The 26,347-nt window shown below is 47.7% G+C and overlaps 1 protein-coding gene across 1 annotated transcript; it reads left to right on the forward strand.

The window, feature by feature from the left end:
* Positions 1 to 336: 336 nt before the first annotated feature.
* CDS2 (CDP-diacylglycerol synthase 2) lies at positions 337 to 26,345 on the forward strand. Its single transcript, XM_054804442.1, has 13 exons — positions 337 to 483; positions 13,887 to 14,029; positions 14,979 to 15,075; positions 15,476 to 15,573; positions 16,240 to 16,379; positions 16,798 to 16,856; positions 17,601 to 17,683; positions 18,541 to 18,628; positions 18,964 to 19,032; positions 19,632 to 19,784; positions 20,088 to 20,207; positions 20,826 to 20,929; positions 21,602 to 26,345. Exons 1-13 carry the CDS (start codon positions 421 to 423, stop codon positions 21,729 to 21,731), a joined length of 1,347 nt encoding a protein of 448 aa, XP_054660417.1. The 5' UTR covers positions 337 to 420; the 3' UTR covers positions 21,732 to 26,345.
* The last annotated feature ends 2 nt before the right edge of the window (positions 26,346 to 26,347 follow it).

Below are 26,347 nucleotides of genomic sequence, written 5' to 3' on the forward strand. Positions count from 1 at the left end.
GCGCCGCACGCGGGGCCCGTCCGTAAGGACAGCTCGGCCCGCCTCTCCCCAGACGCCAGTTCCTGACAGGAAGTCTGAGTGAAAACCAGCGTCAGTCTCCTCTTTAAGACAAACCCGTCACGATTCTGCCAGCGCCCGCGAACTTCCCGCGCGCGGGGCTTTCCCGATCGCGATGCAACGCGGCCGCCGTCCCTCCCTCCCCCGGCGGCAACTACGCACTCGCGCCCACCCATCATGGCGCCGGCGGGCGCACATCCGGGTACACCCGGGCGGAGCCAGAGTCGGGAGAGCCCCGCCCCCGCGCCCATCCCGCCCCGCCGATTGGTCTGCGGCGGCGCGCTGTCCTCGCCCGCCCCCTGGCGTTCGCGGGGGGCGCAGCGGCGGCGGAGAGGCGCGGAGCGCGGCGGGCGCGGGGCCGGTATGAGCGAGCTGCGGCAGCGGCTCGGCCGGGAGCCCGGCGGGGCGCCGGAGCCCGAGGAGAAGGTGGGGTGCGGGCCGGGCAGCGGAGGAGGGGGGTCGGGGAGAGGGGCGGCGGCGCTACGGCGGGGATCGGCGGGGCGGGGGGGGGCGCGGGGCCTGCGGCGAGCTGGCTGCGCGGCCTGCAGACGGCGGGGGAACCGGGCCGGAGCCGCTGCTGCGCCCCTCGTCCTGCCCCGCGCCGTGCGCGTCTGCTTGTGCTCTTGCAGCGCCTCGACGGCCCGTCGCTTCGTTTACTTGCTCCCCCACTCCGGCAGCCCCAAAAGCGTCCCCGAACGAGCAGAGCCCGGCCCCGGGGGGTTCTGTCCACGGCTGGACAACCGGCCCGGGATCCGGTCTGGGAGAGCGGGGATCTGGGCCCAAAGTGGATACCCAGTGCAGTTACAAAACCGCAGGTGCCCTTAGGAAGGCTTTGGTGTCTCCTAAGCCATCCCTCTGTAAGTACCCTGCCCTGCAGTCTCCATCAGTAGTTTAACGAGGTTTAATGGTTGCGTTTCTCCGAAGAAGAGCCGTGAACAGAAAACCGGACTCCGTTTTCCTGTAACGTCTCTTCTGTACCAAACCCGAGCCCAGTTGGATGCTCCAAGCTCCGCAGTCGCTCCGTGCGTCATGTCGTCACCCTTGTCATCTTTAATCCTGCGCCTCCCCAAAGAGGAAAGGAATGAGAGGAATAAGCAGTCAAGAAGAACTTTGTAAATAATAATCGCAGGGTCACGGAGAGCAAAAGCCGGAGGGAAAAGTGGTTCTTCACACTGCGTTGGGGTTTAATGCGTATATCTTGGGAGCGACTCCGCACTTGTCCATTTGCACTTAGTAGGATCATATTGATGTTTCCTCTACTAATGCATGAAGTACGCAACTCAGAGAGCATGAAATCATCAGGCAAAATGCCTTTTGCAATGTAAATGTCACATTTAATGCTGTTTTGAATGCCAGTTTAACACCTGCTAGGAGCTGCACAGTCATGTTTGAGGAAGCTTTATTATTCTGGTGGGATTAGAGAGGGAACTGGGACAGAAAGCGCGGACAGTGTCGAGAATGGGTCGTCTCGATGTAGGTCAGAAGTTTCTGCCTTTTTCGTAGCTTACATGAAGCTGTCTGAATCCAGATTTACTGGCCTCTATTAAGAGAGCGATAAGATGGCTCCTGTTTTGTTGTTGTTGCACATAGGGCAAAGCTGTTATTCTCTAGATAAGTACCTTTGTCTCAGTTGGAATTTACTTTGCAGCAGAAAATCCTCAGGGACTGTTATATTCCAGAACTTTTGTGGGAGTTGGAAGATGTCCCTCAGCAGCCTGGAAGGACTAAGTACTGTGTAACCGGTATGCAAACAAACTCCCTTGGCCACGCTGCGATCTTGCTTTAGCTACTTGTGATGCGTTCCTAAAGAAGGTCAGAGGGCCGCTATTTTGAGTGCAATCTTGTTATCTCCAGGCAAGTATGCTTTTTACATATAATGAGCCTTCTGAAGGGCTCTGATACTACCTTTGAGTCAATGACTTGAAGTGTCCTTACTAGAGAGAGGGAACGTTTATGTCATGTTGCTCATCCTAAAGCAGCTCAATTGAATTGCAAGAGAAAAAAAAACAAACCAACCAACCAACCAAACAAAAAAACCCCAAACAAAAAAAAAACAAAGAAGGTGTTTCCAAGCAGTGAAGAACAGCTCCTCTCAACTGCTGAATGTGAGGTCTCGTAACAATAGAAGGCAGTTACGGGAGGCAGAGAATTTCCCAAAACTGTTAAAATCAAGCCTGGGAGGAGGTTACCTGGTAACAGTAATCCTGCCATTAGTAAAACCCGACAGTGTCATGCTTTCTGTGGCAGCAGACCTCAGTGGCAGATTTTTCTTTCCTCCCCTGAGATCAAACCGTTGTGTTTTTAGTGCTCAGGAAATGCCTGGCAGAGACTGGGAATAATATTGCTATAAAGCCAATGCAGCAAATTGCTCGTGCGTGTCCTATTTATCAGTGGTCTACGCCTGCCCAGTGCATTGCCTGCAGGAATTACTGTCGAGAGGGGACATTCCCATTTCTGCTTTGTCATTCCTTTGCCTTGCCAAGAAAAATAATTTAGCAATGCATATTGTATTCTAGAGAAACCCTTGTGTCTTTTGAAAAGAGCTCTTGGTGTATTAAAAGAAACGAGTTAAAATGAGATGTAAACATCAAGGTTGGCTTTAAGATTAGACGCAGAAAGTTGTATTTGGTACTTGTTCTCACTTTGCTGTTTTGATAAAGGAAAGCGAGAGGCTGGTTTCACTTTCTGGTCCTCTAACCCTTGCACAGTGTCGCAGCTTTGATGTTTTCCTCCCCGCTGGCACAGGGCAATGCTTATAGCTGAAACCATGCTGCTTCAGTTGAGACCATTGTGCCAGGACATTTTAAAATCGATTTTTGTTAAAACTGTTGCACAACACACAATCTTCATCTCAAAGGGAACAAGGCAACATCTGTTTACTCTGATCAGTGAACTCCCTCTGATTCCTCCAGCAAAAAAACAGGGAAACTTTGCTCTGATGTTGTTTGTGCTTGGTACCCATTTTCTTAGCCCAAAGGACTAACTGTTAGTTGTTAGTGTGTAGATATCTGAGATTAGATGAATGAAACAAGTTCTAGTTTCTTGTTACCCTACAGATCCCACGCTCCCTTGGTCTTTGTAGACTCGTTCCTTGCCTTTGTAGACTCATTCATTGTCTAAACCCAGAGGTCAATGCCATCTCTACTGTGTTGCGTGCATCCCGTTCAATCACATTTTGTCTTCCAGCTTCCAAAGAGAACAGGAAAAGTGCAGAAGAAAATTGTTTCACAACACATGCAGAGCTTTGTGTGACTTGACATTGAGGACAGAGGGTTTTTTCCTTTTCCATCCTTCTTTTGCTAGGACGTTGTCTGAAATCGGGGAGGCGGGGGGATTCTCAGGCATCCCATGGCCTAGTCCCATGGAAGGGCAGGAGTACAGTTCTATATCCAGGCAGGCTTATCTGGGCTGCAGATCACACTGTGACGTCACTTGTGGCTTTGTTTACCCACCCCTTTGTCACTGGCAGTCAGTGTCTTGCTAGAAAATACTGTCCCTTTTAAGAGAGGTGGCAGCTGCAAGAGCAAATGGAAGCGGTCCCTGCAGCCGCTGTGCTGGCATGCGTTTTTGTGCAGTAGCCCACGCAGGTGAATTTTTCCACTCTGCAGCGTTTGGCACCCCGTTGCACTCACAGCATCTGGGGATGCTCGTTTCTTATGGGAAAAGGGGTTACAGTGATTGCAAGGAGCACTGCTTCACTGACACAGGGCCCTGATGAGCAGGCGTGAAGTGTGCAAGGGGGAAATGTTTCTGTACTTACGAAGGGTTCGATGATGAGGACTCTTCTTTCCAGCCTGGTTTTGCAGTGGACTGATGATGTGACTTTTTATCTGGCTACATCTGTACTGTGTGGTACAAAAAGTGAAAAACTCTGGTGTCCAAGCCTCGTGATTCTTGTGCTTCCAGGCATTTTGCAGGGCTTCCCTAGTGATCTAAAGTGCTTTGAAGTTGCTGAGCTAAGTAAGTGCCAGGTATTTGAATGCCAGTGCTGACAAGTAACTGTCCCTTAGGTCTGCTTGGGAGGGTGAAGGGCAGATGTGAACGGCTGTCTGGTGTGCGCTGGAAAGGATGCAGCTGCTCTGATTTTGGTGTGCGGCTTGGGAGAAGGTGCGGGAGTAGAGAAATAACAGTGCAGGCGCTCTGAAGGTTTAGGCAATTTCAAATCCTGTTACTTCCCAGGTCACAGGAGAGCTCCTAGTACTTGGGAGTTTGCGATAACAAGATGAGGTAGGACCAAGACCAATAAACCACTGCAGTGATGCCTCTCTTCATCTTCATCCACGATTAAGACAGGCAGAAGTACAAGTCTGCTTCCAGACCCACCCCAAAGGCTTATATTTTTAATATATCTTAGTATTATTTTAGGCTTGATGCCAAGCATCAGTTTGCTGGGCTTCTGCTGAAGCATGAGCCTCATTTATTCTTGATAGATGCTAGCAAACACAGGTCTGATGTGAGAATGCATTTCAGTCTTCCTTGCTGTTTGATGGTCAGCTGTATGCGTGCCTGCCAACAGGAGTGCATTGTTATCTGTTACTGTTAATTGCAGCAATGAGAAATTGGACCAATTGCATTTCTAAAAGAGCTCATTAGAGCCAGCTGTCAAATTTAATACCTTTGCCAGCTTCTGGTCTGCGCTGGAGCTGATGGAGGAGCTGCAGGCTGCTCATCATTTCCTTTGGATGGTGTTCGACTTGACTGCTACTCCTTTTCACAAAATGCACGGGCTTTCCTTTGAACTGCCCGTTTCCTTGCTCATTTGTGGCGATGCTGGAGAAGTTTGATCCCAGGAGGATTTTGTCAGTTTAAGGGTTGGATGACTCCGCCTCGGGCTGCAAGGAGGTCTTTTTCTTCCCAGCCTGCATGGAGATAGAGCGAGCACGGAGACTCTCAGCGCTCAGGTTAAACCCCCCAAGTGCACATCATTTTCTGTTCCTCCGCCCTTTGGATAGTTTGGAGCTGCCTTCTGTTTCCTATCTCTGTTTAATGACTGGATGATTTATTTCTGCCTCATCTGGAGGGCCACGTTCCCTAAGGTTGTGTCTCTATTGGCAGTATCTGAAAAGTCGCTGTTACCTCCAGGCAGATGGCTGACCTGTTTTCTGAAGCATTCTCGTTGGTGGATCTGGGAGCTTCTTTCCAAGTTCCCTCTTGCTGCTCCAGCAGTCTGTCCTCGTTCCCTATCGCATCTTGTTACTGTGTACGATGAGGTCAGTATAGTGCAGGGTGATGGAGGGTGGCTGTGGCACACCCATGGCTCCCGGCGGATATTCACACTGTCTTTGACCGCCCCACCGTTGCAGGTTGAGGTCAGGGCTCTTGCTCAGCGCCCAGATGAGCTGTTCTGCACACAAACGGTGTCTCTGCTTGCACTTCGAAGCCGTGTGCTTGCAGTGATACACTGGGGGTGATTCTTATGAAGGGAGGGATGGTTGGTGCTGAGAAGAGGGAAGTTGTGATGAGACGTTTGCGTTTCTCTTCCCAGCAGGGAGAAAAACTGAAGACTGATTTCACTATCAAGCACATACCACACATTAGGTGGCAAAAAAAACCTGCCTGCATGAAATGAGCAGTGATGAGCACAGGGGTAGACTGCTCTTGGAGATAAAACCCTTAGGAGACCAACTTATGTGAAGATGCAGTGTTTCCAAGCAAATCCGTATTTCCTTTCTGAAAGAAAAGAATACCGCTGCTTTTCTTTGTTACACATCTGCAGGATTTGGGGATAGAAAACTATTACTGTGCCTGTCAATAGCTCTATTGTTTTCCCCCAAAATGTGGTCTGCGTTAGCATGTGTCCCTCCTGGTGATCTTCACTTGAATTTTCTCTGATTTATGATTTCCAGGATTATAAAGAACCATGAAGATTCATAGATTTCTCTTTAGAACAAGTTGTGTGATAGGTTTATGATGATAGCTGTGACTTCAGAAAACTACTGATTTGGGTTCGTCAGGATTACATCTGAACATCCCAGGCCGGGTCCTACATGGCTCCTTTCCTGGATTAGTTCAAATAAAGCCAACGGGATTGACTGGTAGAAGAATGTGAACAAGGTTGAGGTACCACCTTATAGTCAGCAAATTAAATAGACCAGTTAAGATTTTTTTCCGATTAGGTTTTGGGAAAACATGTGTAACTCCAGAGGAATTGAGGGTCAGGAGCCATCGGCCTTGGCGTGATGCAAGCTCTCATTTCAGAGGACAAAAATAGACTTTTTGTGCACTAACCTTCTGATGCGAATAGTGTGCCCGTTGCCGCAGAGCTGTTTGTTCTGTCTCGTTTCTCACAGCTCTTCCAGATAACAACAGATTGAAACATCTGTGCAGAATCGTGCAGACGCAGCTCCAGGCTGGGGCAGCCTCTTTCAGATGCCGAGTCCGAGAGGCGCTTAGGAGCTTTGCTTTCTTGTTTCTGTATGTGTTTCTTGGTCTCTGCAGGGACAACAAAGTCTGCCGGTTCGGTAAATGCCACGATAGCAGAGGGATGCCAGTTAGATGCAGGAGAACCCAGCACTAAAGCCTATCCCCAAAACATCTCCATCCTGGGTTTCAGAGGGGGAGGCAGGTTCCTTTTGTAGCAGTAGGAAATTCTGGGGGAATGCCAGAACCAGCAACCTATTTTTGCGCTCTTTTGTATACAATAGCTTCTTGAAAAAGGACTTGGAGCCTGATGCGTTTACCTTCTTATTCCTGGAGTAAACAGAGCCCGGAGTGGGTGCTGTGTTGGGGGCCAGGCAGAGGATTAGCTTGTGCCAAGTGAGTCACAGGGATACGCGACTTTGCGTGAATCAGATTTGCTGACACTGAGATCAGGCTCTTGTATCAGAGTGTTGTTCTGCTAAATGCGAACTGTGCATACCTCCAATCACATCCCACTGGCGAGCAGAGCTTGCTTGTGTTCAAAACAAAGCGGGTGGCTTCGGGAACATGAGATGGCCATGGGAGTTTTCTTAGTTATTTCGGTCACTACGCAAACATGCTTTTTGTGATGTTATCTGCTAATGGTCTCCGTTTTTAGGCATGCCCTAATTTCTGTGCTTGCTTTCAACTGGAATATGTTCTTTCAGGATGGGGAAGGGAGTCCCATATAAACATAAATGAAAACTGAGCTTTGCTTTTTTGAGACAACAAATTAAGCAGTCAGCACGAGATGCCAGCTTGGTGGGATATCTTGATGGAGGGACATTAGAAACTTGAATTTAATTGCCCTGCAGATAACTTCACAGCCCAAGAAGTTCAAGCACCAGGACACGAGCTACTTTGTGCCCACTTGTGAAGAGCCAGTGCTTTTTTGAGACCTGAGCACAAATTGAGCCTGGACGCTTGTTTGCTTCTTCCTTCTAGTGTTGATGGTCCTCAGACTTCTCTCTCTTCTTTCACCCTTCTGAACCTGTAAGCCTCTAAAAGAGAATATCCTGTAATTCGGGAGTAACGGGAGGATTTTTTGCCTTGATGTCACCTTGAGGACGGAGGTCTTGGGGGATCTGTCTGAGGTGGGTTTGGCTGTGGCACGGCAGCCATCGGAGATGGGCAAATGCCCTGTAGGTAAAGCAGTGACGAAGGAGAGAGGGGAATGGAGCAGATGGTTTTCCTGGACGTAGGAAGTAAAACCACTTTTGAAAAACATTGAGATTTTCATAACTGAGGCCACTGGGTTTGTATGCATTAGGCTAATGGTATTGGCCTTCATCCTGCAAATGTCCTCAGAGGTGAGGATAGTAGAGGCTTTAGTACAGTTGGTCCCTGTTGTTCTAGCTGTCAATTTTATTGCCTGAAAAAGCAACTATATTTTTCTCTTTAGCAGTGTATTAGCATTTTCTGTCACTGCTTTTTTGTTAAAATCTGGCAGGAAGTCTAAATAAAACAGCGCCTTGCTTCAAGAAAGGTGCACAAATAATGGGATTTCTTGAACTAATTTAATCTACCAGTATCAAATACTTAACTCTGTATCTCTGTATTGGGCAGAAAATTTTTGGCAGGGAGATAGCTGACTTGTTTCTATGACAACTGAGATCATGTCATGGATACTTGGGCAAAAAAACCCCAAGCGCTCAGAGCTTCCGTTGCGAGAAAGCCATTTAAAACGTGAGCACAAATTTCTTACCGTATGCTTGCAGAGGTTAAGTTGTTTACAGAAAGCTAAGACAACTCATTTCTCCATGTATTTTTCTTTAGGGTGATAATACATTTGTTCACAAATGTTGCGTAGATCTACTGATTTCACAAATTTAACAAGCAAGTAGGTATCTGGCTTTTTTCCTCTGTCTGCTCTGGTTCATCAGTCAAGAGAAACAGACCTTGCAGAGATCCGTGGGATTTACTCTTCTTATCATGGCTTGCGTAAAAATGAATGACTTGGAATAAAATGTACCTTGCTATCTTGATTTTATTCCTGCATTACTTATTCCCTTGATTCTTAAAGAAGCCTTCAGTATTGAGATGATAAATTGAAGAAGGAGTGCTAGGCTTGCTTATGGTGCTGATTTGTTGCAGATTTGCACAAAAAAGAGCCTTTGAATTTAATAACTCCTTGTTGGTAACAGAAGCCAGTAAACGCTACTGCATCTGATTGTGTTTTTACAGACTTAATGCTTACCCTGTAAAAGAAAGGGAAAAATAAAGCCAGATTCCAAGGTAACAGGAGGGAAAGTTTGCTCTGCCCTTACCGATGGGTTTTAATTGCTTCCCGGCTCCGTATCACGCACGCGGATTTCTCGCACTGAGTGCTCTGCCCTCCGTTTGCCTGGGAGGAGAGAGGCAGAGGGAATATCAACTACTGAATGAACAGGAAAAGTTGGTGAGGGAGAGGTGTGCTGAGAGAATATGGAATAAATACGGCTGGAGACAGCCACATCCCAGTGCAGGAGCACCAGTGGAAAGTGGTGGGATTGCCGAAAGGTGACGGGGCTGCGTTTTCATTTGTCTGGGCGGCATCTGGTGCAATGAGACCTTGGTGTGAGATTGAAACTTTTAGGTACCAGTGTCGTGCTGTGTTAGTTGCTACCTCAAAGTCGTAGTTGGTTCAGGCGTGATCTGATGTATGTCAGAATCAGCCTGCAGCTAAATAGCTTCGATTTTGAGAAGAACCTAAACAACAACCAAGAAAAGGCAGAAAAAAGGTCCGTGGAAGGATAAAGGTCCAGTGGCCGGGAAAGGAGACAAGTCACGATTTCTGGGTTAACTTGCTGCAGGTGTGAGTCTCCAGGCTTTTGTTTCAAGGGCAGAAATAGTAGAAAACAGCACAGAAGAGGCATCAGAAATGTGTTTCTTGGGGGAGCAGCAGAATTGATGACAGAATACCATCTATGAGACCCGGCTTCCCTGAAATGCTGTATGTTCTGGCATTGCGGGACACTGTGTTTGCAGCCTATGGCTTAACACAGCCCAAACCTGCCCCTTGCAGTCACGAGCTCTTTGCAGAAGCGCCGACTCTGTAATGAGCTTAAATCTTCACCGGCGATAGCCCTCGGTGAGCATCACTCACTGTCGGCTGCACCGGTTTGCACTCTTTGCTTGCTGCTGCAAGCTGCTTTGCAGAAAGTGTTGCTATCTGATGATTATCCTTCGAGGACGAGGATCTGTCTAGATGGGTCGGAGGACTAGCGAGATAGCAGTGGAAACATGCGGAGGGTGTTACCAAGGCAATGCCACAGCTGGATTAAGAAGCCCAGACGAGGGTGCATCATGCTTAGGCTTAAACAAGTTATTTAGCACCCTGCTCAGCTGCTTAAACTGGTGATTTGTAGGCTGATGGCTGCAATTTGCATAAAAGGTATAAAAATAGTGTCAATTACTGAGTCCTCTCCATAGCCTATATCTGGCACAATGTCCTATATAATCGCAACACTCAGTTTCAGAGGGATCTAAGTAGGGAGAAGAGCAGATTCCTGAGGCTCAGTTGTTTTGAAAGTGAAGATGTTAAAATGTATGTTAGCCCTGACTTTGGCAATTTCTTCCATCAGGGAAAAGGCTTTCTTCCACCTCCCATGAGGCTTAAATTGAGCAGGCAAGATATGTGGCAGCAATGAGTCCTACATTTAATGTTGAACCCTAACAGTGTCCCTTTATCTTGACAAACCTCTTGATTGCCTTCTTTGTACTCTCTGGAAATAACATGGCGACGTTTGTTGGAGCTGTGAGTATTGCGTGGCTGTTGCACAACCTCTCCTGTTCCCAGGGCTGAGGATGAAGTGGGGAACAGCGGAATGCGTGTGCCGTTGGACTGATCCAGCAAGGCTTTGCTCCTGCTCGTGGAGACCAAAACACTTTGCCCCACGAGGTTTGGTTTGGCATTGCGCTGAAAGCTGCAGGTCGGGTGACTGGTGATGTGGTTGACATCAATTTAGCAGCACCATCCCTGTCAGTGCGAGAAATCGTCGGCTGGGCTACAGCAGAGATCGGGACTGCCCGCTCCAGCAGCTGTTAGATTAGCTCAGTTGCAACATCAAATTCCTCCGTCTCTTGAGCTATGCAGTTGCTTTCATCCTTCATGTTCTTGGCCAGGAGTGGAAGGGAGGAGGGCATCAGTGCTCTTTCCCTTTCTTTTGGTCTCGGAGCACTTTGTGAAACTTCTGATCCTCTGGGCTACAGGCAAGGAATAATTTGCCTGCTTTGCGCTTAGCCTTGCCATGGTAGTGCTTTGGGAATCAAACGCAGGGATGCTGACTTGGATCTGCTTTCTCCTTTCAATGCCTACTCCTTTTATCACATGGCTGGCGAGCCTGGGACTTGCATGAGATGATGGATACTTGGGCTGCATTTGAAATCTGCTTGAGGTTTTTGGGTTTAGCCTATGCAGATGATGGTGGTTACCCCAAGTACCAAAGCACTTCCTTGCCCCTTTGATTTGAATCAGTCACATTAATTTTTCTTTTTTAGAAATGTGCAACAAGAGAAGAAAAGCCCCTGTTTCCTAAACATAATCTAGAAGACCAGAAGGAGAAACTGAGTTTGGTCAGGCTGGAGCTGAAGCTGTTGTTATTCTCTGTTATTTAGATTGCTCACAGGGGAATTCTGCAGAGAATCCTTTTCTTGGAGAAAGCATTGCAATGGGAAACATAGACTGTAGCTAAATACAGTGCGCTGATTTCCCCAAACCTGCTCAAGAACCCCTGACCTGTGCTACAGGATGCCAAACTCGTGGTCTTCAGGGAGTTTTATCGTTTCCAGTCTTTTTGCCTGCTGCCATTTGCAGCTGCCTTGTGGAACTGATCTTTTGTGTGTTCCCAGCTAAATGGCACTAAATCTCTCTGAAGTCCGAGGGACAAGTGCATTTTACAGGTCAGTTAAAAAACAACTGAAAAAAAAAAAGCCAAGTTGCATTTCTTTGCCAGCTCTCCAAACCCACGCGAGTGCTGGCAGAGATGTTTGGTTTTGCTTTCCTCTTCCTTCCCAGTCGATGGGAATGGAAAGAAGCAAGTGCGGAGCAAGGCGAGGAAGAGGCGACGCAGGGTGCAACTGGTGCGATGGCCAGTGCTTCGCTCGTCCCCGGAAGCAATCTCTGACAACACTGTTGTATTTTTAGCTGCCTCCACCTGACAGTGTCTAGCTGTCTTTGTCTGTTTTAAGAACCTGGCCTGCAGCCATTGATACATTGCAGCTTGGGGAGTAATTATCTTTTCCTGCCTTAAATAAGGGAGCTACTCAAGTCTTACTGCTCTAGTGAACTACAAATACCCCTTGATTTGGTTACACCAAACCAGTCACAGTGGATGCTTGTTTTGGTAGGGGTGTGTGTTGGGTTTGCGTGGCAGGGTTTTGGTAGCGGGGGGGCTACAGGGGTGGCTTCTGTGAGAAGCTGCTAGAAGCTCCCCCTGTGTCTGATAGAGCCAATGCCAGCCGGCTCTAAGACGGGCCCGCCGCTGGCCAAGGCCAAGCCAATCAGCGCCTCTGTGATAACATATTTAAGAAGTAGAAAAACACTTAGAGGGAGAGAGCTTTTGCAGCCGGAGAGAGGAGTGAGAAGATGTAAGAAACTCTGCAGACACCAAGGTCAGTGCAGATGGAGGGGGAGGAGGAGCTCCAGGCGCCGGAGCAGAGATCCCCCTGCAGCCCGTGGTGAAGGCCATGGTGAAGCAGGCTGTCCCCCTGCAGCCCATGGAGGAAGGATGAGGGGGTGTAGCGATTCCACCTGCAGCCCGTGGAGGACCCCACGCCGGAGCAGGTGGAGGCACCTGAAGGAGGCTGCGGCCCGTGGGAAGCCCACGCTGGAGCAAGTTCCAGGCCGGACCGGTGGACCCGTGAAGAGGGGAGCCCACGCCAGGGCAGGTTTGCTGGCAGGACTTGTGACCCCGTGGGGGATCCCACGCTGGAGCAGTTTGCTCCTGAAGGTCTGCACCCTGTGAGAGGGACTCCATGCTGGAGCAGGGGAACGATGAGAGGAGTCCTCCCCCTGAGGATGAAGAAGCGGCAGAAACACCGTGAGATGAACTGACCGTAACCCCCATTCCCCGTCCCCCTGTGCCGCTGAGGGGGGGAAGGTTGAAGCCGGGAGTGAAGTTGAGCCCGGGAAGATGGGAGGGGTGGGGGGAAGTGTTTTAAGAGTTGATTTTATTTTCTCATTCCTCTACTCTGTTTTGCCTAGTAATAAATTAGATGAATTCCCTCTCTAAGTTTGGTCTGTTTTGCTCGTGACAACAATTAGTGAGTGATCTCTCCCTGTCCTTATCTCGATCTGCAAGCATTTCGTTATGCCTTTTCTCCCCTGTTTAGTGAATGAGGGGAGTGAGAGAGCGGCTCTGGTGGGCACCTGGCCCCAGTCAGGCTCAACCCACCACAGGGTGTCCTCGCTCTGAGCACGGGGCAGTGCTGCATGGGAGCCCAAAGGGATGAAGTCACTTTGTTTGCAGAGCTCCCAGTGTTTGCCAGCTTGGCTCCCTCCTTGCTTTTCCTGCAAACTTACTCTCCTTTCCGGGAGTTTTAAAATAGCCCATGGTCTGAGGCCAAATGCACAGGCTGTGCCTTGCCTGATGCACAAGCGCTCCCCGGGGAGTGACGTTTTCCTTCCTTGCTTCAAGGACTGAGGAGCAGGATGATGCTCTGCCACTGAAGTGAGGGGCAAAATGTGGAAGTTTGGATTTGTCCTTTATTCAGGAACTGGATTGGAGGAAAAAATGCTGCTGGGTAGAGGGCATGGAACTGCCTGCGAGCCGGAGGTCATTGGTAATCTTTTTCCACCACTGGCCTGTTGCAGAGCCGTCAGTATCCTCCTGCCTCGCCTGTATTTATTTACCCCCTGAATGCAGGACTTTGAGCCGAGTGCCGGAGCAGTCCAAGGGGCAGGAAAGCACGTGTATTTCTTTCCAGTACTTGCGGTCTGAGAGGATGGTTGGGCCAGAGCGATAAGCAATGCTCTTCCTCTTCAGCTATTTGAGGATAGGCTCAGTGATATTTTTAGCGCCTGCATGTAAAGTCAGCACTTGAAAAGTCTGTCTGGGAGCCTTGAGCCTCTCTGCTTGGAGGCCTTTCTTTCTGTGTAATTCGGGCAGGGTTGCATACTTGGAGACCGGCCTGGGGACTGGGGGACCTTGTAAAAATTCCTGCTAACAAGCCTATGTCCTTCTGTGTGCTTCTGTTCCGAGGGAGCAGAACCTTTTCTGTAGCCACTGCTGAGACTGATGGAGAGTAAAACTCATCATGTATGTCACCTAAACCACTTGATGTTGTCTCTCATGCGTATAGCCCCACGTAATACCCAGAATATTGTCTTCTCCTCTTTCTCTCATGCAGAAGTAGCGTGGTGGTAGGTGTTGCATCCCGTGGGCTGGTTAGAGTTTCTTCAAAGAGTGCCAGCACTGTGTCTAGTAAAGCTCTTTGTCTCTAACTTGCAGGAGTCAGAGTCTGAGAACAAGCTGGATGGAGAGACAGCATCCGACAGCGAAAGCAAATCCGAATTTGGAGGATCTCCCCCGGTGCCAACGTCGGATGACACTCCGGAGGTCCTTAACAGAGCTCTCTCCAACCTGTCCTCAAGGTAGCACTCACTGAGCATCGTTCCCATCTGCTGCCAGGGGCCCTCCATCTTCACCGCAGCTTTCCTAGCCCCGGTGGTGGCTGCTGGAAGCTGACTAAGCAGCTCCGGGAAGCGCTGCGTTCTCCCTTCCTGGCGTGCAGGCAGGAACGTGCCCCACGGCCAGAGGAAGCAGAGGATGAGGGTGATGTTAGCAGTGCTCAAGGCTGCTGTGCGTGGGAGAGGACCGGTGGCAGAGGAGCGCTGTGGGAGGGCTGCCTCGCTGCATGCTTGGTCTTGGCAGGTGAAAAGAGGCCTGGATGGAGCAGAAGACGTTGTGTTTAGCTTTGACAGCATTCTCAGCAAAGACTTCAACTGTGGTGGTTTTTAACCACTGGTGTAACTTACTTCTGCAGGAAGCATGAGAAAAGCACGCTGATAAGGACAGGATTTAAGAACAAACTGAGAATGTTCTGTACGGACTTCTTTGGGGAAAAAGCATCTTATATCACGGGAGAAGGAGTCTCTCCTGGGTGTGCTGTGAGGATGGGAGAGGCTCAGGGCAGGATCTATTGGAGAGCAGCAAGGGTACAACATGCCAGGGCCCATGTCTCCTCTTGAAAAGGAGTACAGAGAGGGGTAACGATCCCCATTTTATTTGAACTTACCATGCAGCTTGTCCAAGGTGTGGGAAACCTGTAGCAGAACAGGAAGAGACATTTCAGTGCCCTGAGGCTAATGCTTTCTGCATTTAGTTGAGGTTCATAGCGGGGAGACTGAGCTGCGCTGTAGCCTTGCAGCTGCTGCAACCAGGCCTTCATCAGTGGATCAAAGTCTCTCTGCAGCACTGAAAAGAAACTTGGGGTTTCCAGGGCTCAGTTTCCTTCCTGTGATGTGCAGAGAGCAGAAGTACTGTCCTGCTTCCTTGCTTTGTTTTGACTTTCTCTAACATCTTTCCTTCTTTATGGCCTAGATGGAAGAATTGGTGGGTGAGAGGCATCCTCACGCTGGCAATGATCACCTTCTTCTTCATCATCATCTACTTGGGACCCATGGTCTTAATGACAATAGTAAGTGCTCCAGAGAGATGCCCTGACATTCACAGCAGTAGGGGGGAAGGTTACTAGGACCATTGCTGGGGTGGGAAGCTGAAAGCCTTGTATTTTGGAAGTCCTTAGCTTGCTGGATTTCTCTCTCCATGGAGGAAACCTGGAAGGAATCTGTGACTACCTGCCCTGGAGGTCAGCATTTGGCTGCAACTGAAACTAATACAAGGGGCTGTTAGAAACCTCCTGCAGAGGAAAGGGAAGAACAACATGGTGAGCTTCCCATGTTGGATTAGGAGACTCCTGGCAGACTGATAGTGACTGCTAAAGTATCTTTTGCTCTGCACATGAATGATTTTTATCTCCTTGAGATAAAAATTTTTAACCAACATGTATTACAGCTTCTGGATGTCTTTTTGTGCAGGTGATGTGTGTCCAGATCAAATGTTTCCATGAGATTATCACTATTGGCTATAACGTGTACCACTCGTATGACCTGCCCTGGTTCAGGACGCTCAGCTGGTGAGTATGGGGGCAGGCAGCAAGGGGATCATCTGGCTACCTCCAAACCAGAGACCCTGGGATTGCTGTGTGTTGACCAGTGTCGTGTGTAAAGGAAAAGCCCCCAGAAATCTTGATAGATCAATATCTTGAAAGAACCCCTATTGATAAAGTTTGTCCTGTTGGTCATGAAGCGCAGAGATTTGAATCCCATGATCTGTGCAAGGGACAGCATTGACAGGCGTGACCATTTAGAGATGGATGTGATTGCTTGGGTGGGATGGGAGTTTTTAGGTGATTGTGAAACAGGACTGAACATTGGGACATAAGGGCTGAGGAGAGGACAAGAGCAACACTTCCACACAGAGCGGGTGCTTTTAGGATGCACAAGCTCGCAGAGGCCTGCTGAGGAGTGCCACCTAAAGGCAGAAAGTCCTTGTGCATCAGAGGGCCAAAACCGGACCCCGATAGTGTGATCCACTGCAAAGTGGAGCTGAGTGATGCAGCCGCTAGTTTAAATGAAGGTGACATTTCTAAAGTGGGAGAAACAAAGTTCTGGCTGTCTCTTGAGGAAATCCTGTTTGCAGTGTACCAGAGCAATGTAAAGACCTTAGGGATCAGTCACTTTCTGTGTTTCTCCAGAAGCTTTTTAGAGTTTCTGCTAATGAGCATCTGCATCCTTCACAGGTACTTCCTGCTCTGCGTAAACTACTTTTTCTATGGCGAGACAGTGACGGATTATTTCTTCACCCTGGTTCAGAGAGAGGAGCCCCTGCGGATTCTCAGCAAATACCATCGCTTCATTTCTTTCACCCTATATTTAACAGGTAGAGACCACATTTTCTGTTGGTTAATCTTGTCCGGGCTGGAGGAAAGAAATCTCCTTGAACTGCTCTTGGCCTGAGCATTGTGTCCAACGCAGCATCCGCAGCAAGTTATCTGCTCTTCAGTGATGCTGTAACTTGGCTGTGTGGTCAGAGTAGTGGTGGCAAATCTCTTACATGAGGCTCTGTAGAAGAAAACTCCGTAATCTGTATGGGACAGCCAGGCTTGATTGTTCATCTGTCCAAGTGTTACTTGTAGGCAACGGTATTTTGTGACTTCCAAAGTAGTGTGTTTTCCCATTCCGCGTTGCTGCTTTACTCAAGTAAAATCCTGAGTTGCTGTGCAATGTCATGGTAAAAAAGTATTTCTTATTGTTGAAGATACATTCCCACCTTTTACTTTTCTTCTGTCTCTCATCAGGTTTCTGCATGTTTGTCTTGAGTCTGGTGAAGAAACACTATCGCCTCCAGTTCTACATGGTAAGGTTAAATGCAGGGCCTGGCTGCCCCGAGTTGGAGGCAGAAGAAGGAATAATGTAGGCTGCTTGAAAATGTTGTGTAGAGGACTACATGTCAGTAGATGTTTCTGTGCTGGTCGTGCATTGTAATGCTGCCTGGAAGAACAGTTACTGTGAGCAGACTGTATTTTTAGGAAGCTGGCTCTGACCAAATTTCCCTGCAAACATGTATTCTCTTCTCTCTGCGCTTGTAGACACTATTAAGAAACTTTCTGCAAGCTGAGAGGACTGCACAAGGCTACTTGACTCTTGTACTAAGGGTAGATTGCCACCAGGGTTAATTGGCTATGTTCCCCTTTTCCCAAACGTCAGCAAGGCATTGCTCATGTTTGACTCAATGCAGCTAGTTTTGCTTTCCAATATATTCAGCACACAGGGATACAGCTTGGATATCTATCAGTCTTCTCCTCCTCTTATATAGTTAGAAGGCTGAGTGAGATGTATGGGATAGGGGTGAGCATTTGGTCCAGCAGAAGTCTTCCCAATGAAGGTCACCTCTGAAGAACGTGCCCATAAATTACTACGGGTGACTGTTCCCCACTCTTCGTGACTTGGTGTTTGTCCTGGTGAAGGTGCATGCTAGAACTGCACACGTGCATGAGCCGTTCTCTGTCTGCGAGGTAGCTAACAGCATCTGATTTCTGCCAGCGATGCGTATGGGCAGTGTCTCTAGGCAGGCTGGACTGCATGCTGTCTTCTCTTCCAGTTTGGATGGACCCATGTGACGTTGCTAATTGTTGTTACCCAGTCACACCTCATCATTCACAACCTGTTTGAAGGAATGATATGGTGAGTTGCCGTGCGTTCTGAGTTGCTTTGATTTCTGCAGCCTGAAACAAATGACCGTGTTTTGAGTTAAAACTGTCCTTTTAAAAAAACAAATGACTAAGGAGAAGGTGCTTCCTCTGAGGCACCGACCTGTTAAAAGCAAAAGATTGAGTGATACCTCAGCAACTTAGGACTTGCTTTGTGCCACTTGAGCAGTATAGAGTTGGTGTAACGAAGCATCTGAAAATTGCTGTGGGGTGCAGGGACCTTTCAGGCAGCGTCAGGGCTGTGTAGATGCTTTCTCTTTATACCCACATCTAGCAAATGGATGGGAAAGTGCTGCTCGGCACTTGATTTGCGGCAGTGCCGTCAGCATCACATTAAATGCAGCACTGTGAAAGGAAGGAGATTGCAACCTGCCACCTTACTCCACCTGCTGTGCAGAGCAGAAGCCCCTTTGGTGGTCTTCCCAAAACCAGCAGTGCCAGGAACTCATTTTGGCCGCTTCAAGATTGCATGTTCCTCTGCGCGCCACAGCCAGCCCGGAGTGCTTCGGGAGCTGCCTGCTTACAGCTAAAATGCAGCCTCTTTGGGGGGCAAGGGGGTGACCGTCTAACAGCATGTCATGTGTGGCAAAAGAAAATGTGCTTAAACCAGGCTGTTCTGGGTATACAACGTGCTTTTGAGTCCAGAGGACTAGAGTACCCCCCGAGATTTCCCTCGGAGCTTCAGGTGGTTGCTCCTTGCATTGCATTGGAGGGGGAGACGTTGATGTGATGGCACTGCAAAGCATCTTAGGAAGCAGTTGCTCATTTATTTAGGTCTTGGAGTTGTCTGATCTTGGCACTTTCCAATGGTTTGATTCTTCTCCCATCTAGGTTCATCGTCCCAATTTCCTGTGTGATCTGCAACGACATCATGGCGTACATGTTTGGGTTCTTCTTTGGCCGCACACCACTCATCAAGGTTTGTAACACTTTGGTGGATGAAACGTGCATTTTGGCTTCTTCGGGTCTTAGTCCTGTGTTCCCTTGTCTCCAGTTTTGTGGCTTGCTGTGGGTCTGAAGCAAGCCTCCAAGTTAAACATGACATGCATCCCAGTCTTTGAGGCTGTAAAGTGCAACGAACCATTTCAGACCAAGATGTTAGTGTCAGCTTCTGACCAAACTCTTATTTGTTGTTTGTTGGCACCGATTTGTATTTGCCTCAGTGATTCACAAGCGAGGAAGGGCTGCATAGGCGTGCAGTGGTGTGCAGAGATGTACAGTTTGTAATTACCCCCTTCTCTCTCTCTCTGGCAGCTCTCCCCAAAGAAAACCTGGGAGGGTTTTATTGGAGGATTTTTTGCCACTGTTTTGTTTGGATTGCTGGTAAGTAGCAATCATGGTGCTTATTTCATTGGTCTTTTCCCTTTGTAGGGCGACAGTGTTTTGTCTAAAAACTGCAGTCAAGCTCTAAGCTCTCCCAGCTCTTGTCAGAGACTTCATGTTTTCTGCTGCAGATGGAGCAGAGTACTGGAGGAAGTTTTTAGTCCCTGTTAGACCCTGGTGACATGTTCATTCCAATAATTATCCTTGAAACTTTCTCCTGCTGCTGTTGGATGAATGCTGTGCATCATTGCAAGGGGAGTTCACTCTTGGAATATTCTGATCTGTTTTTATGATGATCTCTGCGTCTGGTTGTTTCCCTCCCATCAGCCAAGTCGTGCAGCCCGTTTCAGCCTGTTTGTACAAGGCTCTGATCACTGCTTGCTGAACAGATGCACTTACTAAACGAAAATGCTTACTCTGCCTTTAGCCAATTAGTGCTTCTGAGGAGAGTAATCTTCTTAATGAAGCCGGGAGAGTGGCTCCCTCCTTGCCATGTCTCCTTGAGTGGCCTTTTCCCTTGAGACTGGCTCTGCCACATTGCTCAGGAAGATATTAAAGCTGCTTTCTCTTGCCGCGTCTTTTTTTCTCTCTCCTTGAAGCTGTCCTATGTGATGTCCGGGTACCGGTGCTTCACCTGTCCGGTGGAGTTCAACAACGACACCAACAGCTTCACAGTGGACTGTGAACCATCAGAGCTGTTCCAGCTACAGGAGTACAACATCCCCTTGGTGCTGCAGTCCGTGGTGGGCTGGGTAGGACGCTCTCTGTTTATTCGATCATATTTATTGGGGTAGGAACACCCAAGAAAAGAAATCAGGGCTTTATGTTTATGGTCTTCAAAGGAACATGACAAGGGATGATGGTACATGCATAAAAATGGGGAAGTTAGCTCCATGTTGGTTGAAAACTCAAAGGAACTGTCCCAAGTCTGATGGGACTTGAATCCACTTGTAAACCAACTAGTCTAAAGCCTGGAGAGCACAGAAAGAGGAGGAAGTGGTGGACATTGCTATTCTCATTCAAAATCCTTCTCTGACATGTTTTTCTTTCTGCAGAAGACAGTCCGGATGTACCCCTTCCAAATCCACAGCATCGCACTGTCTACTTTCGCCTCCCTCATTGGGCCGTTTGGAGGCTTCTTTGCTAGTGGATTTAAGAGGGCCTTCAAAATCAAGGTGAGGATGGTGAAGGTCATTTAAATTTTAGAAAGGAAAGACTCAATGGCTGCTACCACTCTAAACAGCCCCTGTGCTCTAAGGAGTGGCAGGCTGGAAGCTTTGGGAAGGCAGAGAAGGTTTGTTTGGTCACAGATAAAATGCTGGGGCAAGATTTAGATTTTTTGACTGAACGGGGAGAGACCTTAAAATTTCAACTGGTATTCTAAACCCCGCTTTGGTGCAGAACTTGAGGTAGAGGAAGAAAAACCCAGTCAGGAAATTTTGCAATCTGAGGCTTCCCTTGATGTCTTGCAGGCTGGTTTTATGTATAAACAGTCCATGTTCAGTTAAGATGCCTTGAAAGGCAAGACAGCGTTGCAAGAGATAAACATCCTTCCTTGACCTTTGAGTGACAGATCTGAGTTAAGCCTTGATGTCCCTCAGGCACTGATAGTCTTCATAAAGGAGAAACTTTTAAAACGAGGGAGAGATTAAACAAAATGTCGTCTTAGTCTGACTTTTGTCTTCTGGGAAGAATTAGAGCAAGAGTAGGAGTGTCAAGCATAGAGGTACGTAAGCAGGTCCAGGTAATGGGCATTTAGGACTGCTAAATACAACCCCTTCTGCTTTGCACAGGACTTTGCCAACACGATCCCAGGGCATGGAGGTATCATGGACCGCTTTGACTGTCAGTACCTGATGGCTACCTTTGTGAACGTGTACATCGCAAGCTTTATCAGGTATTTATTGCTTTGCGGTTGAGGTTGGGGGCTCTGTCAAACTCAAGTGATGTACAAGCTTGTAGTAAGAGACAGTTTTTGTCCCCATGATATTAACATCTAAAAATACAAGATAAAGAGAGGAAATGGAGGCTTGACGAAGAGAAGCATCTTTCAGCAGGGTAATGCAAAGCTGGAAACACAACTCCCATTTCCCAAGGTCTGTTATTCCAGACCCTCTGAAACTCCTCTATGTCCCTGTGAACGTTGAGCAGGCTTTCCAGAGTTGAACGAGCAGAGAAATATAATTTTGTAGCATTACCAAGTATTCTGTAGCCAAGCATAGAAGAAAGCCTGTAGGTGCATAAAAGATGTACTGCAGGAGTTGAGGAGCTGTCTTTATGTGGCTGCTTTGATTTTTGGGAGGGAGCATCTGCTGATAAGGGAAGATGCACAACCCTCTTGAAACAGATTGGGTTTGGGTTTTTTTCTTTACAGTTCCGCATCCTGTGCCTTTTGAATCCATTTCCACATCCCAAATGGAGTTAAGCTCCCCAGGTAGAACTGGTGAAGGAATGGGCAACATAGCTTTCACTTTAAGCCTATTATTTTGATGAAATTGCACTTGGGTTCGCAGATCATTAAGACTTAGCGATGTGACTCATTGATAATGATGACACTTTTGTGTTTCAGAGGTCCTAACCCAAGCAAACTGATCCAGCAGTTCTTAACCTTGCGGCCAGACCAGCAGCTCCACATCTTCAACACGCTAAAGGCACACCTTGTTGACAAGGGTATGTTAGGGAGTTTGGAGGACGCATAGACAGCCGGGCGATTGGAATAGGACTGAAAACAGACAAGCCTCCTTGAGGAAATTCCTGGCTTGACTGATTTAAGACAATAACAAGGCCTCATTTCACTGTAACTTTTCTTCCTTTCTTGGTAAATGTTTGCATTTGTGGGTTTTTTTAATAATATATTTATATAGCTTTGGTTCAAATGAGCAAATCTTGGGTTTGTAGTTGAAAAGGAGTTAAAGCTTGGAAGGACTGTTGGGTGAAGTAGGAGGGTACGACTGTCCTCATGGTCTGTTCTTAACCTTCGATGTGTGTGGGCAGAGCTGAACGTTTGCTGTGAGTGTGTTCACGCAGGGAATACACAAAGCATTGTCCATACAACCACCTCTGCACGCGGGAGACAGCAGGGAAGGCGAAGCTGTGCAGCTCCCTTGGCGGTTGTGCCAGGCTGCGTTCACGATGGCAACTCTGGGGACCATCATTTTCTCCGGTGGTAAATATGAATGCAATGTTAATTTTCCCAGAAAGCCACATTTATGCCTGTGTGCAGTCTCCTTGTAGACTGCCTGGCGAGCACAAGGCTCAGTTAATTGGAAGAGCATCTTGTACTAATCTAGCCACATTTCCTCTGCCCAGCCAGGCACGTGCGTCTGTTTTCACTTGCTGTTTTTTGCAGTGCCTCTCACATTCCCCCCTTATGGCTGATATTTTGGCAAATGAGTTTTTTATAACCAATTAAACCAGAAATAGACTGGGGACAAGGAGTCAAGAAACTGGTAGTTGCTTGTAGGAATGTGGGAGGTTCAAATTGCTTCAAAACTGAATCAAGTAAATAGGTTTTAAAGAACACTGAAATTTCATTGAGTAATTCTTGCCAAGTAAGAACAACCCTTGAAATAACTTGGGTCATTTTTTTCCCCCTTCACATAACCTTTAAGAAACTTTGAACCACTCTTTTTCATTTCTCAATGGCTGGAAACCCTGCACTGGGATATTTTAACTAATTTGGAGAGCAGTTTCCAACTTGGTTTGTCTTCTGAAGTTTGCTGGTTGAGGCTCCAGCACCCTGCTGGCGCTGTCAGCTGGGTATTCTGGTTTTCTTTCAGGGATCATGTCTATCACGTGTTTTTACTTGAGTTCTAGATGTTGTGCTGCTGAGTTTATCATGGTCTATGTTGCATTTCAGTCTGGGTTCATTTACCTGCAGGCTTCTGTCCTGCTTTGCTTACTAAATCTTGTCATAAATAGTTTGTATTTAATAGTTGCAAGTTTTATCTAAGTACTTTTCTTTATTTTGTCACACTTTTTATCATTTAAAAATGAGCGCCCTAAAGATTGTAAAACTTTTTTTCGTGATCAGATAGTGAAAATATCCCTGGTTTACACCTTCTGCAATGTTCCCAAGCACAAGGTGACTTTGATTTTACTTCTTTCCATAGTTTGTACATAGGAGAGAGAAACTTTTCCTTATTTTAACCTGGGGAATGAGTGACAAGGAAAGATAATACAGAAGTACATAGCTGTTTTCAAACAGTTGCTGCCATAAAACTTATACACAGACACCCCCCGATATGGAGACATGTACACACTGCGAGCTAGCTAAGCATCAATGGAAAATAAAACACCTGAAAATACTTCATAGATCATACTCCGTATTCTGATTCTGCCATTGCTTTCATTTACCCTGAGTGAGCGAGAGAGCGTGCATGTGTGTAAATACATTAATAATACCAACCTCTCTCTTACATTTCTATAGGACGCTTTCTGTGTCATAAGCGCTGCTTCATCTCCCTAAACAGGAACCAGGGGGCAGAAGTTTGTGCCCATTGTACTGGAAATACAGGTGTTTGATCGAAAGAACAGATTGTGAAGAAGAAGGGTCCGTTTCCACGAAGTATTTTCAGCATGGTGCTGGCAAAGTTGCTGGTTTCTGGCAGGGACTGCTACGATGGAGCCGGTTCAGGATTGCATTTGGTTAATGCCTTTGGTGTACGTAGAGACTTTCCTGGACTACTTGTGGAGACTGTTCTCTTCCAGCTTGAATTAGGCAGGGATTTGTTTTCTGTTGATTTAGCAGATATTGGTCCAAGCCCCTAATTTGAAAATTGGAGGGGAGAATTAAGGTGCTTCCATCTTGCTTTGTCCAGGGAGAATATTTGGTCTGTGTTTCGTGACAATTTGGCTGAGTTTAGCTAGGCAAAGTGAGGGCACCTGCAAGGAGTACCCAGGCTGGGAATAGGCATGGAAGTGACAGGGTTTTGCGTAGTCCCCGAAAAGTCGTTTGCCCTCTGGGGTCAGACAAGCTGGTGCTTTTCTGAATTCTCCCTGCCCGTTGCCAACATCTGCCAAAATCCCTTGTAGTGCACTGTTGGGTTGTAAGTCATCAGAAGAAGCTATAGTGTTGATAAATATTACAAAAGCGTACGGCTCTTTAGATTAAGAAACGTTTCATATGAGTCTTTAGTCTCCTGCTCATCTTGCTTTAAACTTTTTGTACCTCTTTAGTTGTAATTAATGAGGCAAAAATTGAACGCAAAACTTTTCTGCATGCTTTTAAGTAGCGTTTGGGCCTTTTTTGAAGGGTGTAGTGCTGGATGTGGACACTGGAGGGCAAAGCAGTTGCATTTAGTGGCTTCCTAGGGCTGGGAGAGAGGCGGTAGCAATAATGCCTGTGGGTGACTTTCCTGATGAGCTCGCAGCGTGAGTCTTGCTTCCTTCCCAGCAGTGCAGTTAAAGGATGGACTTCCAAGCCTGTTTTGATCCTGGAGGGTAAAGCCACGTTTAGCATCCTGCACTGGAGTTTAGTAAACTGAATGGGAAGAGTGCATCCATTTGAGAAAGGGAGGAGGAAGGGAGGGAGGGAGATGGAGGTTGTTAAGATTATTTGCAAGCTGTACAGCTGATCTTGCTGAGAAATACTGGTGAGCACCATATCGTGTCCTCTGTCAGGCTGACAGCTGTGGCTGGCAAACCCACTTCTACACCACTGGTATGAATATATGTGATAGTACTGCTCAGCTCCTAGCGACAGTGTGTAGTCTCAGGGACCGTTTTGTGGGTTTTCCCCATCAGCCCAGCCTGTGAGTGGCTTTAGTTTGCTGTAGCTATTTCAAGTTATCTTAGAAAGTTAGAGGAAACAAAAAGCTGACATTACTGCCCCTGGCTGTCCCTAAAGGAGTTAACTGTGATGCCAAGGGATGTGTAGCAAGACGCGTTGCACCTCTTTTCATTGCATTAAGCCTTGCAGGACCTTGGTCATGCTGCAGCTCTCACAAGAATTTAGGTTTGGAGGGAGGCAGGGATGTCTAGGTAAGGTGATGGGGGGGGATGCTCACGTGAAGTTCCTCTAGCTGCCGGGCTCGAGCTTGGCATTGCACAATAGTTTTTGTTCACAGTGGGCTCCATGACTGGAGAAGTTCCTCCTGCATTTGCCCAGCAAGAGGGAAATAACTGTGAAGCAGACCAGCAAGGGGGAGGTAGTGTATCAGCTGGCATGTGTGCTTGGATCAGAGGGAAGAGGAAAGTAGGATTTGGCAAGTGTGAAGCCTACGAGGGTACGACTGCTGCCTGGCAGGGGACAGACTGGGCTGGAAACCACCTCTTCATGAGTGGTCACTGCGGGTCCAATTGGAGCGTACCGAGAGGGATGTGAGCATATCTAATAAGCAAAGGGATGACATGGCTAGAAAGCTGCTTTCGCCTAGCGCGAGAAGCTGGCTGTCCCGGTGAGGTGACTCTAAACGTTCATGATTGTTTGCTGGTGGGTGATTTAGTGATACGGGTTGGACGCTGGTTTGATCCACAGCCTGAGTGGGCATGGCTGGGCTAGGTCTGTGGAGATGAGCGCTTGGCATCCTCTGATAGGAATTTGCTTCTCCAGGTCTGGTTGTAGCCCAAATTAGTTTGCAGATCAGATGCACGGCCAGACAGTGGCCTGCGGTGCTCAGTGAAACATCGAAACCTGGTCTCTACGTATGGTGTCACATCCTGTGCCAATCAGCATGTATTATTTAGATATTCTTCGGGGTGATGGGCTCAGAAGTCTGCTGACGCTGATCTGAAGGGCCAGCTGCTGCCTGTGGTTTATGGTACCCTGTACCACTCGTGAAGCTGGAAATCCTGTAGCATAGGCTTACGCTGGGCACCAGGCTGTGAAATGCTGGTATCTTATATTCCAAGGTATGTCTTCTGTTTCCAATGTGTGCAGCCAGTTCCCCCTACCATGGCTGCAGTGGGATCCTGGCATCTCTTCCTCCCCCCGCCTCCTCTGACCGGCTCTGTATGACAGGAGGAGAGCGAAGCTGTGTGGAAAACATCCGTCTGGCCCATCCAGACCCTTCTGGGGACAGGCGTCTGTCACAAAAAGCATTGCATGAAAGCTCCTGTGGTTCCTGCCCTCTGTAACCAGCCCCGGAGTTGCATTTTGTACTACTGTAATTTTTGCGTGCTCCTGTTCTCCAGACCTGATGTGTTTCTACCATCTGCTTCTTTGTGCATTGTTCTTTTGATTAATGTTTTAGCTACACATGTAGAGTTGCCTTTCTTTGACCGAATGTCCGAATGTGATATATTGTATATTTTAAAATATTTACCCTATTTATATACTATATGTTACTGTTAAATAAATATAAGTTCCGTTATC

Source organism: Grus americana, chromosome 26, assembly GCF_028858705.1.
Source record: "Grus americana isolate bGruAme1 chromosome 26, bGruAme1.mat, whole genome shotgun sequence".
Classification (NCBI taxonomy): domain Eukaryota; kingdom Metazoa; phylum Chordata; class Aves; order Gruiformes; family Gruidae; genus Grus; species Grus americana.